Source organism: Mobula hypostoma, chromosome 20, assembly GCF_963921235.1.
Source record: "Mobula hypostoma chromosome 20, sMobHyp1.1, whole genome shotgun sequence".
NCBI classification, from domain to species: Eukaryota; Metazoa; Chordata; class Chondrichthyes; order Myliobatiformes; family Myliobatidae; genus Mobula; species Mobula hypostoma.
Genome location: NC_086116.1, coordinates 20549711 through 20564326, shown reverse-complemented (window position 1 = coordinate 20564326; position 14616 = coordinate 20549711). Strand labels below are relative to the sequence as shown.

At 40.1% G+C, this 14616-nt stretch overlaps 1 protein-coding gene across 1 annotated transcript in view; it reads right to left on the bottom strand.

Moving 5' to 3' along the window:
- LOC134359366 (mucin-2-like) overlaps positions 1-14616 on the bottom strand; it is a 113547-nt gene that overhangs the window by 46311 nt on the left and 52620 nt on the right. The window contains exons 18-26 of the mRNA XM_063072502.1: positions 13718-13952; positions 13571-13632; positions 13392-13483; positions 6871-7019; positions 5981-6119; positions 5130-5234; positions 4806-4991; positions 1754-1999; positions 836-992 (exon numbers count right to left, since the gene is read on the bottom strand). Coding sequence (XP_062928572.1) covers positions 836-992; positions 1754-1999; positions 4806-4991; positions 5130-5234; positions 5981-6119; positions 6871-7019; positions 13392-13483; positions 13571-13632; positions 13718-13952 — 1371 coding nt within the window. The remainder of the gene's footprint in view (positions 1-835; positions 993-1753; positions 2000-4805; positions 4992-5129; positions 5235-5980; positions 6120-6870; positions 7020-13391; positions 13484-13570; positions 13633-13717; positions 13953-14616) is intronic.

Sequence of the window (14616 nt, the reverse complement as noted above, 5' to 3'; positions counted from 1 at the left end):
AATGGACTCACTGTCTCTGCACCAGATCTAAAGTGGAAGAAGATCAGGAGCCAGATTTCCCAACATAACTATTGGGGAACTGCTGCTGAATACTATAAGGAAACCATCTTTGCAGCAAATTCACAGTGTGTCAACAAGTTTCAGACTTCCAGATTTGCTTTCTTAGCATGTACTAGTAAACTAAATCAGTGTTATAAAAGTAAGTATCAGAAATTACTATTATGTGATCAGTTTAACCATAAGTATTCATCTTCAGTGAACTATGTAACTTCAACTTACTCCAAAAAGCTTTCCTGCAAGTATAGGATATAGTAAGCTTCCATTAATCCAGCACCTCAAAGACTTTGGTCTTGACAAATTAGCAGATTTTCTGTGCCATTGGAAGTATTTTATTTATACAATACACTATTATTTCTTTTTTAAGATGTTATAAAATGATTTTTCAGTGAACCCAATAAATTTTAAAAGAGCATGGGAAGTTGACCCAAGGGATTATAGCCCTCAGACCCAGAGGAGTTCAAAGAAAATATGTGAACTAGGAACTTGATGAATGAACATGAGAAAGGGAACCTAAACCCAATGTGTGGATGGGAAGTGTGGAAACAGAGTCTAGTGCATGAGAAGCATTGTGGGAAGGCCACAGTGTGTGGATGATGTGGATCATAGGAAATAGGACAGGATGAATGGAAAGAAGCACAGAAGGTGAAATTTGACAAATGGACAAACATTAGCTGATGAGACAGATGCTGAACCCTTGGGATTTCAGAATGGATGGAGGAATAGTGGAGTTTTATTGTAGTTTAAATTAAAATTTCTGTGAAACTAATAGACTTACGACATCGTTCAGGTGTTCTCCAGCGAATACAAACATCAGCTTGATTGCAAGCCTCTGCATACACTGCTACAGCAGTACAAAAACCCAGATACTTCCCCTCCTTATCACATGCACACGCTTCTTCAAGACAAGCTTCATAGTATGGTTCAGGGTCAACCTGTTAAAGTGTCAGAAAATCAGAGACCAAATCGATACTTTAAAAATATTTGTTTTAAATGTGAAGAACAACCTTAATACTACTTTTGTTTACAGACGCACAGGAAATGATTTGGGTAGAATATACATTGAGGAAATTCTCCAGAGAACTCCTGGGCTGGCAGCGATTGGCCTCTATTCAATATGACCTCCTTATTTCCCAATCAGCACAGATCTAGATTTCAGAAGATATCCCATTTGACCATTCTTGACCCACCACATGCAGTAGTAAACTCAGTATAAAGCTATCTTAATGTTAAGAGCTGTTACCTTGTCCTCTCCTCTATTCCAGTTAGATATGGCTAGGTTGTAAAGACAATGAAAATATTGGTGCCAAATCACGTATTTGTATGTGTGTCAATGAGCAGATCATGGAAGGGGAACCTGAAATGGTTGGATGACTACTTCCATCATCTTAGTATTAAAGTCATACTGCACAAGGAACAGGCAGTTTGGCCCACCAGATCCATGTTAACTTTTTTGTCTTTCTACATTAATCCTTTTTGCTCAAGGCCCATATCTTTATATGCCTGTCTAAAAGCCACTTAAATTTATTATGTCTTATTTCACCATGTCTTATGATAGTGCCTTCCACTTTCTCTCTGTGATGCTTAGAGAATGGCTAATGAACAGAAATTTACTTTCACAGAAACTATGTAAAAGCTATAAGCTGCAGGAACAAATTGTGAAAATGTGAAGAGTAAATTTAGGACAGCGTTTTACCTTATCGTGACATTGTCGAAAGACTCCATCTGCACTTGTAATAATGGAACATTTCTTTTCTGCCCATACAGCACAAAATGGATTGTCTTCACAAGGAAAACTTTGATTCAGTGAACTGGGACATGATTCTGTAGTTTTCCAACTGTTACCAAACTCAATGGAATTACTTGCTTTGGAGTTAGATTTTGTTCTTTGGTCATCGTCAGTCTTCTCATTGAAGTTTCCACAGAGACCACACACGTTGCCCTGTTGTATAAGTTACAAAGTAGTCAAAATGTTATTAAAATATTAATCAGGCATTTCAAAATCAATTCAAATAAACTAAATAGGCTAACATATTCCTCCTTTCAGGCGTATATGTTGAAAACATTTAATCAGGTTATGTTTATATCTGCATTGGTTCATACGAAATAAGTCAGTTCAGCATGGCTGGCATGCCAGAACTTACACTACAGCATTTCTGGATTAGGTAAAAGGACAGGGAGAATGATTATAAACACCAAAGATTCTGCAGATGCTGGTAATCCAAATCAACACACACACAAAATGTCAGAAGAACTCTGTAATGTGAAGGGTTAATTTACTTGCTGGTCGAAAGCAGCTTCTACAGTACTGACTGTTGACTGGCCCATTTGAAGGATGCTGAAGCTCTTTCCCGTTGGTTGCCTTGCTTGCCAGGACATTGGTGTCTGATTCTGGGCTCCTCAGGGGTGTAAGAATAACACATGAGAGAGACTTGCTCACTTTTCCTTTATCTCCATAGGTTCTTCTTCACACTGATGTTACAGCCATTAGGAAAGTATGCTGCAGATATAGAAGAGCCCACGTGCACACCTAGTTAAGTATCTGTTGAATGTTTAGTTTAGTAGTTGTGCAACTTGGGGGGATGAAATGAAGTACCTGTTGAGTTTGGGGTGTAGTTGGGTGTTTGGCGCCAAAGTATTTGTGGCTTGCTTTGGCATGGATGAGTGTACATTTGCTTTGGAGGTTTGGTCGAGTATTTTATTGTTAGTCTGTGGATTAATGGTTGATGTGCTCGCTTGTGGTTGGTGCCTTCTGTCTCACTTACCAAACCCATGAACCCGCTTCCCTATAACAAACTCTCAGCCTGAAACATCAATTGTCTGTTCATTTCCAATAGAAACTGCCTGAACTGATGAGCTCCTCTAGCATTTTGTATGTGTTGCTGGAGAAAAAGATCAATTGAGTAGATCTCAACAGTAGAGAGCACTGAAGGATAAGACTTCAGAAATCATGTGACAATTGGTTAGACCACATTTAAAGTACCGTGTACAATTCTGGTCAATTGTGGTGGTAATAGAAAGAGTGCAGAGAAGATTCACCAAGATGTTTCCTGGAATGAAAGGCTATAATTATAAGGAGAGGTTAAATAGTGTCTCATTAGAACACAGGAGGTTGAAGAGCGATTTTATACAGGTTTATAAAATTATTAGGGGCACAGATGAGATGGATAACATCTTTATCTTTCCCCAAGGCAGGGGAGTTTAGAACTAGAGAGTACAGGTTTAAGAAAAGAAGGGAAAATTTTAAAAGACATCTGAGGAGTAAGTTTTTCACAAAGAGAGTACTGAATAGCTGGAACGATGTCTCAGAAGAGATGGTGGAGGCAGATACAATGAAGATGTTTGGACAGGTCCTTGGAAAGAAAGGTATTGAAGAATGCAGGAAAATGGGATTAGCATAGTTAGAAATCATGGTTAGAATTGAGGGTTGAAAAGACCTGTTTCTGTGTTATATGTTTCTATTATTCTAAGTTCTCATTAAATAGAACCATTCATAGAAATAGCATGTGGTTAACAGGACAGAAGTGGACTGGAATATAGAACAACTGACCACATTCTTTTGCATCATATTTGAACAATGGGTCCTTGATAGTACTGGGTAGTCAGTAATGCCTCAGGAACTCCACTCCAACACCTGGCAAGGTCTTTGAGAAAGTAAACTGGGGGAAAACAACACTGTTTTGATCTAGTTTGTTGCTGGATTAAAATGAATGGCAAAACAGGTAATAAAATGTCTTACTACCCATTAACATCCTATAAATATTTACTCTCATCTGCAACAATCTGAAAACAAGTAGGCTTTTTTAATTGTGAGGACCAAAAGAATTTTGATAATTTCCTGTGGTTTCTCAGTACTTTAGCTCTACTGTTAACTGTCACCTTAAATTTATGTACTCTGGTTCAACAGGCCACAAGAGTCATTTGGAGTAAAACAACAAACAATTCTTCCAATCATCATCCATACTATTAGTGGAAGCGTACAGGAGCAGAGGTTATAGTTTCCCTAAGGAAAGATATTCTTGCCACAAAGGAAGGGTAGTGAGTGTTCTCTGGATTTATCGCTTGAAAGATAAATGGAAGAAAATACATTCATTGTTTCTGAAGCTCAGAAGAATGAAAGGCAATCTTGTTGAAACACCTATAATTCTTAGAAAGTTCAACAGGTAGAATTCTCTGGTTAGAGAGTTAGGCAAATAGACTAGAGTCTGAGGAAAAAGGCTCATCAACTTTGTGACAGCAGTGAGTCGAAATTTCTGCACTTGAACAAGCTGTGGAAATTTATCAAACACAAACAATAACTTATGGCTAATTCAGCAGTGTTTTTTCAAGATCTGTTATTTTCCCATTGATGACCCGAGAAATTCAAAGGGCAATGAAGGATGATGAGGAAAACAATTTTTCATTTGTTGGTTGGAATTCAACTCCTGAAGTTATGTTACTTGATTCACCATTGTTCCTCTATTCCCTATTCATCTAATCCAAAATTGGTGCATATTTGATGATATTTTAAGATGATAATAGTTTTGTTCTCTGTCAATATTATTCTGATGAGGTTTGGCTCAAAGAAGAATGCTTTTGTTTAGCTCTTTCACGTGGTCTTTTTGAATCAAGTGCATATGCATCGCATTGCTGACAACTTACCTGTCACATCTTCACATGTATACCATCAAAATGTCATTTGTCTAAATTCAGAAAAAAATCATAAATCTTATACAAAAGAGTACACTTAAATTCAAAGCCCAATTTACCATCCAGCGTTGATCCAGTGTGACTGAAAGCCTTGTGTGTTTGTCCCATATCACATTGATTCCATTGGGAAATGTAATGCTTAAATAAAGGCCAATGGTGTGAACTGAATAGGAATCCAGGCAACGTAAACTGGAATTTCCAATGGCCTCTTTTACTTTTCCGTCTTCCAAAATTAATACTTCTTTCTAAAAAATCACAAGTTTGGCAAAGTTATGCTCAATGGTAACTTTTATCATTGATAGTCATAAATAAAATTTGCATTCTGAAAACTTCTTTGACGACAGCGGCAGAGCTAAGTAATAACTGTAAATTGGGAGATATACCTGATTAATAATTTTAATCTTTCTTTCACATGTCACTCCATTTTCACAACAAGGAACACTTTCTATAAGTATTAGGAATGTTCCATGTTTTCCATTGCAGACGTCCTGAGTGAAAGATAATTTTAAATAAAAACATGGAGTATAACTTGTATTCCTGTGAACAGTTCAATAATTAATAACAACAGGCACACCAATATGGTGAGAAAAATATACAAAACAATTTCACTTTTAAACCAATAACATGATTAGTTATACAGTCAGATTGGAAAGTAATTGCAAAGAACCATGCTGTTAGTTAGGTACTGATAAAAAGTATTATAATATCTCTTTCAAGTTCAAGTTCAGTTTATTCTCATTCAACCGTACACATGTATATCGCCAAACGAAACAACGCTCCACCAGACAAGGTGCACAACACAGTACATATAACTCAAACACATAACATTTAAATCAATATTATCACTAGTAAATTAATAATTACTAAGGTGCTTTTACAACACAAGTTAAAAAGTAAAAAGTATAGCGCTACTGGTGCTTCACACATGATGAGACCTGGGTGATAGCTAGGAGTTCAGTAGTCTTACAACCTAGGGGAAGAAGCTGTTTCTCATCCTAACAGTTGTCCTAATGCTACTGTACCTTCTTGCCTGATGGTAAGGGGTCAAAGAGAGTGTTGGACAAATGGCAAGGATCATTAACACATACTAGGGGCCCTGTGTATGTAATGCTCCTGATAATTCCTCTCAGAGACCCTGATGATCCTCTCAGCAGTCACTACAACCAGTAAAAATGTAAATATATTAATCATTTCCTCTGAAAAGTAAATGAAACATTTGGTAATTTCAACTTACCCCAACAAATATATATTCACAACTACCATCAAATTTGAATCGCAGATCATCAAAAGTTATGTAGTGGCCTTCACCATAAACATGACAGGTCTTTGCACATGACTTCTTAGTACAATCCCAACTTCCACCTTGGCAAGTGCTACAATATAAAGAATGGTGAAACTTATTTCATAATATCAGGCACTTTTTAAAATATGAAATACAGAGCATATTTAACACCAAGAATTAGACATCAATTGGGACTGGTTCCTGACCCTTATTGCTCATTTTGCCCCATGGAGCCATTGGCTCTTTTATACATGTTGTATGGGAATGCCCAGGGGTTTTTGATTTGTGGGGGAAGGTTATCAGTACTCTTACAGAACTAACAGGGGTACAATTACCAATGGACCCCGCTGTACACCTTCTAAATGATGACTCCCACCTTTCCCTTACGGAAAAAGCACGCAAAATCTGGCTGGTAGGCCTGACTGCAGCTAAGAAGATTGCAGTCCAGCGTTGGAAACCTCCCCATGATATTTCAAATACTCACTGGCTTCAGAGCTTTTTGGACATTTCTTACCTGGAACTTTCATCAGCAAAGAGTAAATGATGCACGACCAAACACAATCATAATATGGACAAATTTGATATCTAACTTAAAAGATCTTTTGTTAAAATAGGAATGCTTTGTCTGTGTATGTACTACTATTCAGTTGATTGGTGGAGGGGAGAGGGATGGGGCGGTGAGAGGGGTGGAGGGGGGATGGTGATGAAGGTTGGAGGGTAGCTGGATTAAACAGTCAAAATGTAATTGGCAACTTCTATTGAATGTAATTTGTTGGTGTTGCAATAAAAAATTAATAATAAAAATATGAAATATATAAATTTTACCATTTCTTGGACCTCACCATTTTTTGCAATCATTTTCAATAACTTTTCCTTTGGCATAACTGATTCCCTCTACTAAACAAGGGCAATTTTCAGTGGAAACACAGTTTCCATTGTCATCTTCAGCTTTCCCTTCAGGACAAATACATTCAGGTACACATTTGTCTGGCTGTTATGAAAAGAAAACATAAAAGTTATTTCTTGAGAGTAATTATTTAATATCAAAAAATAATTAATAAAAAATGGATAGATAGATAGATAGATAGATAGATAGATAGATAGATAGATAGATAAAACTCAAGACAGATAAAAGATGAATGAAGTTGTGTGTATGTGCCCTACATTTGGTAATGAAAAACTGCACCATGGGATAGAAGAGCAGGAAATGGCAGAGCGGTTAAGTAAATATTTGCTTTAGCCTTTACAGTAGGGAACACAGGTAACTTAAAAATGTTAGGGAAACATGAACCAAATGAATTAAAGTTCAAAAGAAAATTACTATTAGTAAGGAAATACAATTGGCACAAAAGTAAATAAATACCAAATAATGTTCACTGTTGAAAACTGAAGGAGATATCCATGGAAGTAGTGGACTTATTTCAAGTCAAGTCACATTTTATTGTCATTTCGACCATAACTGCTGGTACGATACACAGTAAAAATGAGACAATGTTTTTCAGGACCATGGTGCTACATGAACAATATGAAAACTACACTGAACTACGTAGAACAACACAAAACTACACTAGACTACAGACCTACCCAGGACTGCATAAAGTGCACAAAACAGTGCAGGCATTACAATAAATAATAAACAAGACAACAGGCACAGTAGAGGGCAGTAGGTTGGTGTCAGTCCAGGCTCTGGGTATTGAGGAGTCCGATGGCTTGGGAGAAGAAACTGTAACATAGACTGTTCGTGAGAGCCCAAATGCTTTGGTGCCTTTTGCCAGATGGCAGGAGGGAGAAGAGTTTGTATGAGGGGTGTGTGAGGTCCTTCATAATGCTGTTTGTTTTGACGATGCAGCGTGTGGTGTAAATGTCTGTAATGGCGGGAAGAGAGACCCCGATGATCTTCTCAGCTGACCTCACTATCTACTGCAGGGTCTTGCGATCCAAGATGGTGCAATTTCCGAACCAGGCAGTGATGCAGCTGCTCAGGATGCTCTCAATACTACAACCTCTGTAGAATGTGGTGAGGATGGTGGGGGGTGGTGGGAGATGGACTTTTCTCAGCCTTCGCAAAAATCAGAGAAGCTGCTGGGCTTTCTTTGCTATGGAGCTGGTGTTCAAGGAGCAGGTGAGATTCTCCTCTAGGTGAGCACCAAGAAATTTGGTGCTCTTAACGATCTCAATGGAGGAGTCGTCGATGTTCAGCGGAGAGTGGTCGCTCCATGTCCTCCTGAAGTCAACAACCATCTCTTTTGCTTTGTTCACATTCAGAGACAGGTTGTAGGCTCTGCACCAGTCCATTAGCTGCTGCACCTCCTCTCTGTATGCTGACTCATTGTTCTTGCTGATGAGACCCACCACAGTCGTGTCATCGGCGAACTTGATGATGTGGTTCGAGCTGTGTGTTGCAGCACAGTCATGGGTCAGCAGTGTGAACAGCAGTGAACTGAGCACACAGCCCTGGGGGGCTCCTGTGCTCAGTGTGATGGTGTTGGAGATGCTTCCAATCTGGACTGACTGAGGTCTCCCAGTCAGGAAGTCTAGGATCCAGTTGCAGAGGGAGGTGTTCAGGCCCAGTAGGCTCAGCTTTCCAATCAGTTTCCGAGGAATGACTGTGTTGAATGCTGAACTGAAGTCTGTGAACAGCATTCGAATGCATGTGTCTTTTTTGTCCAGGTGGGTCAGGGCCAGGTGGAGGGTGATGGCAATGGTGTCGTCTGCTGATCGGTTGGGACAGTATGCGAACTGCAGGGGGTCCAGTGAGGGAGGAAGCAGGGTCTTGATGTGCCTCATGAAGAGCCTCTCCAAACACTTCGTGATGATGGATGTGAGTGCGACGGGACAGTAGTCATTGAGGCAGAACACTGAAGACTTCTTTGGCACGGGGACGATAGTGGTGGCCTTGAAGCACGTAGGAACAAAGGCGCTGCTCAGGGAGATGCTGAAGATGTCAGTGAGAATCTCCGTTAGCTGGTCTGCACATCCTCTAAGCACTCTGCCAGGAATATTGTCTGGTCCAGCAGCCTTCCATGGGTTGACCCTGCACAGGGTTCTCCTCACAAAGGCCATGGTAAGACACAGCACCTGGTCATTTGGAGGAGGGGTGGTCTTCCTCGTCACCACGTCATTTTCTGCCTCAAAATGAGCGTAGAAGTTATTCAACGCATCTGGGAGGGAGGCATCACCAGCACAGGCAGGTGATGTTGTCTTGTAGTTGGTGATGTCCTGAATGCCCTTCCACATGCGCCGCGTGTCGCATTTTCCAGAATTCTATACATTATAGAATTGTTCTTGCAGATTGTGAATAGTAAATGTAACCCCACTATTTCAAAGAGGCAAAATTGCTGTGAAATTTGTTGTTATGCAGCAGAAGTACATTGCAATGCATAATATTAAACTCGCCGATGGCAGAGGGAAGAATCTGTTCTTGGATCATTGAGCATGTGCCTTCAAACTCTTGTATCTACTCCCTGATGGTAGTAATAAGAAAAGGGCATGTCCTGAGGACAGGGGTCCTTAATGATGGATGCTGCCTTTTTGAGGAATCGCTCCTTGAAGATGTCCTGGGTGCTGGGGAGGCTAGCTCCCATGATGAAGTTGACTGAGCTTATAACTTTCTGCAGCTTGTTTCAATCCTGGGCAGTTCCCGCATCCCACCCACCCCGATACCGGATGCTAATGCAGCCAGTTAGAACACTATTCATGGTACATATGTAGAAACTTGCGAGTGTATTTGATGACATAATAAAACTCCTCAAACTCTGAATGTTATGCAGCCACTCTCATGCCTTCTTTTAATCAATATGTTAGGCCCAGGATAGATCCTCGTAGATGTTGACACCCAACAACTTCAAATTGCTCTCTTTCCACTTCTGATCCATCTGTGAGGACTGGTATATGTTCACTCGTCTTGCTCTTTCAGAAGTCCACAATCAATTCTTTGGTCTTACTGATGCTGAGTGCAAGGTTGTTGCTGCGACACCATTCAAATAGCAGATATATTTGGCTCTTGTACACCCTCTCGTCACCATCTGAAATTCTGCCATTGATAGTTGTGTGATCAGCAAACTTACAGATGGTGTTTGAGCTATGCCAAGCCACACGGTCATGGGTGTAGGGAGGGTAGAGCACACGTCCCTGAGGTGTGCCAGCAGATTATCAGTGAGAAAGAGATTTTATTTCTGATCTGCACAGACTGTTATCTTCCAGTTAGGAAGTCAAGGATCCAGTTGCAGAGGGAGATACAGAGACTCAAGATTTGGAGCTTCTTGATCAGACCTATAAAAATGATTGTGTGAAATGCTGAGCTGTCGTCAATAAACAGCAGCCTGACAACCATAAGTAATAGTATTGTCCAGGTGATCTAAGGCAGGGGTCCCCAACCTTTTGGGGGGGTGGGGGGTGGTAGGGTTGCCAACGAACAAGAGTAGCAAGTCAAATACGTTGGGTTTACCCCGAGAAAGACTACAATGACCATGAAGCCTTGCGCGGGCACCAGTGCGCATGCGTGATTTGCGCATGGGTGTATGCACCGATTTTCTTCTACAAATCGTTTTTGGCAATTCTGTTCGGTGGCGGGGGAATGTTAACCACGAACGCTATAAAGTGATAAGTGGCTAATACACTCAATTTCGTTTCTAAAAGGGTTTATCTAACTAATTTAATATTAAACACGCAGCGCATATTTTCCTCGCGTGAATATAGTGATAAGTCAATTATCAGGGGAGTTTGAAGTAAGTGTTGAATGAAATTCCAGTAGAAGTGGTAGAGGCAGGTTCGGTATTATCATTTAAAGAAAAATTGGATAGGTATATCGACAGGAAAGGAATGGAGAGTTATGAGCTGAGTGCAGGTCGATGGGACTAGGTGAGAGTAGCGTTCAGCACAGACTAGAAGGGCAGAGATCGCCTGTTTCCGTGCTGTAATTGTTACATGGTTATATAAGTCAATAGCATCATAACATTTAAATTAATGTTTGGATATTAAACACACAGCACGTATTTTCCCCTATGAACATATAAAATCATTGCAACACACCAATATCGCTGAACGAGTGGGAGCCCCTGGCTTGTTTTCCTGCAACAAGACGGTCTTATCGAGGGGTGATGGGAGACAGCGATACTCGAAGGGGGTTCCTTATCTCCAGTCTATTCCGCAATTTAGTTTTCGTTGCATTCATTGCGGAGATGTATTGGAAATGGAAGCAACATTTTCGGCACTTTCGTGGCTGTCTCAAGATATTTAGCCTTGACTTTGATCCGGAATGCCGGCAGAGATGTTATGTTAAACATACTTTTCAGCCCACCGTCATTTGCAAGCTCGAGGAGTTGATCTCCTTCCCGCACTGACATGGATGACGCGTGCATAATGACCTCCCGCGCATTCAAGCTCAACAGTGGGCGCGACAGGGAATGAAGAAAGGTGCAGCTGACTCCTATTGCCAAATCATATCGTTTCCTCGCGGCCCGGTAGCACATGCTTTGCGGCCCGGCACCGGTCCGTGGCCAGGTGGTTGGGGACCGCTGATCTAAGGCTACATGAATTACCAATGAGATTGCATCCGCTGTAGACCTACTGTGGCAAAAGGTAAATTGCAGTGGATCCGGGTCCTTGCTGGAACAGGACTTGATTCTAGCCATAACCAACCTCTCAAAGCACATCATCACTGTAGATGTGCATGCTACTGGACGATAACCATTCAAGTAGTTCACCCTGCTCTTCCTAGACACTGACAGAGGTAATATAATGTGAGGTCATCCAGTTCAGTAAGAAAAGCAGAAACCCAGTGTATTAACAGCAACTGTTAACAAGACTTGGGTATTCCTAAACATCAGTTAGTGAACATAAACATTCATATATAATGCCTTGTAAAAGTATTCAGCCCCTGCAACTATTTTGACATTTTACTGTATCATTTTTTAAATATAAAGTATATTGAAGTAGGAATTTTTGAGCTTTTCTACAAAACATTGTGCATCGTGTCAAATCAGAAGGAAATTCCATAACCTATCAGAAATTTACTATTAATTGAAAACCAAAATTGTGAGGCTGAAAATGTATTCATTTCCTTTGTAATTATTACACTAACTTTCCTCAGGTACAATACTGTATATTACCTTACCAACTCACTCAATTTGTTGATGTCAAAAATTGGAGGATAACCTGTTTTCAATGAATTCCTCAGAACAAATATCATGCTCTCTGTAAGATCCAACAGTATGATTGGTTTTCAACAGACCGAAACAAAATGAGACAAAGGAGCATTCAACACAAGTCAGGGAAATGATAATAGAAACACACAAATCTGGGAAGAGACCAAGACCATCCGAAAGGCACTGAACATACTTCAGAGAGTGCAGTCCATCGTGAAAAAGTGGAAAACAATATGAAACCACTGCCTAGGTCAGGCTGTCAATCTAAACTTGTTTTCCAGAGAAGAATGACACTTGTAAGAGAGGCTACTGTGATGACAACAGTCACTCTGAGTGAGCTGCAGAAGTCAGTGGCTGCAGCTGGAGATGAAGTTCATGGCAATACAATCTCTAAGGCCTTGCACATAAAGGGTATTATGGAAGAGTGGCAAGGAAGAAGCCCTCGTTAAAAAAAAAGCATGCCCTTGTATGTAAAGACTCTGCAAAGTGTCACTTAGAAGATACTATAACGATGTGGAAGAATGTCTTTTGGTCAGATATACAGGGCCCTTGAGTGGCCCAGTCAGAGTCCTGACCGTAACATGATCAAACATCTCTGGCAAGGCCTCAAGTTTGCTGTCCACTGCCGCTCCCCAACTAATCTGGCACAGCTTGAGCAATTTGGTGAAGAAGAATGGGCAACTCTTGCTCTATCACATTGTGCAAAGCAAATGGAGACTTACCCTAAAAGAATACAGACTGTAATAGCTGTGAGATGTGGTTCAGCTAGGTACTGAGCAAAGGGGGATGAATACTTTTGAACTGCTGACATTTCAGTTTTTGAATATTTAGTTTTTCATGCTTTACAATTTTACCTGTTTTACCTGTACTGTGAAAAAGGAGCATGTGATTTACAAAGAAAAAGTCTCAGTTAAGTTGATCAAAATCCCTGGTTGTAATAACTCATGTGAAAGAAGAATTGTGGGCTGAATCCTTTTTGCAAGGCACTGTACCACAATAGGTTAAGAAAGCAAATGTTATGTTGGTTTTGATCGTTACTCCGATCCTCAGAATTTCTCTAGTAATGTAACCAATATATTACCCCTGATTTGAATGGCATGTTCAATGATATTTTGTGTTTAAATTAGAATAGATTGTTATGTTATTGCTCAATATTTTTTTTTGTAAGCCAGTTTTTTTTCAATTTTAACAAACTTGTAATGTTGGACATCACTTACACATGGTGATTGCAAGTTTCTGCATTTCTTTCCACAGCGAGCTGGACCTCTAGCAGCAGGGCAACGAAGAAGTTCCTTTCCCCCTTTACACACTAATAAACACAAGAAAGGAGAATTACTTCATGGAGATTTCATCGCATGCCTCAGAACATAAAAGCTTGAAAAGATACCAATTATACCTTTGGGAGCAATCGTGGTTGTACTAATTGGATCGCAGATAATTGAACCACTTTCGCAGTAACTGATGGAACAGAAGAAGAAAGGTAAAAGATCTAGTTTCACTTAGTCAATGATTAAATTTTGATAGTCTTAACAGGTTTTCTTACCAATTATCAACTCTCTCTCCAGGTTGAATATACACACCCTTGTGATAACATGAACAGTCTTCACGATCTACGCAGAATCCATTTTCATTCATGTACTTGCCCTCAGGACAGCCACAGCCATAAACAGGAGTATCCTTCACATTACAGGTGAAATCAACCTTTGATAGAAATCTGCAGTTACGGTTACAGCTTGTCATGCCATTGCCAAAAATTTGATTTTTTTCACAGGTTGTATCTGGAAACAAAAATACAAGAGTAAAGATGACAGCCAACGAAATATAATTCCCAAAGTACTCACAATCATCCTGGAAAAGTATGAAATGATTTATTTTGGAAGGTAGAACTTGATAAGGTCGAACAAGGTTAATGACAGGATCCTGAACATTGTAGTGGAACAGAGGGATCTGAATGTCCATGTCCATAGATCCCGCAAAGTTAGCATGCAACTTAATAGGGTTGTTAAGAAGGCCTGTGGTGTGCTGGCCTTTATTAGCTGGGGGATTGAGTACAAAAGCCATGGTGTACTGTTGCAGCTCTATAAATCCCCAATTAGACCACACTTCTGTTCAGTTCTAGTTGCCTCATCATAGGAAAGGTGTGGAAGCTTTAGAGCGAGAGCAGAGGAGATTTGCCAGGATACACAGAGTGCTTGGTGTGTGGTAGAAACAGATACATTAGGGGCATTTAAGGAACTCTCAGATAGAAACATTGATAATAGAAAAACAGAGAATTATGTAAGAGGGAAGGGTCCAATTGATCTTCGAGTCGGTTAAAAGGTCAGCATACATTATGGGCTGAAGGACCTGTCCTGCCCTTTAATGTTTTATGCTCTAAATTCTACTGTATGTTCGAATTATCTTCAGAAAGAAATGTTAGTGTGGCAGACATACTTTGAATAT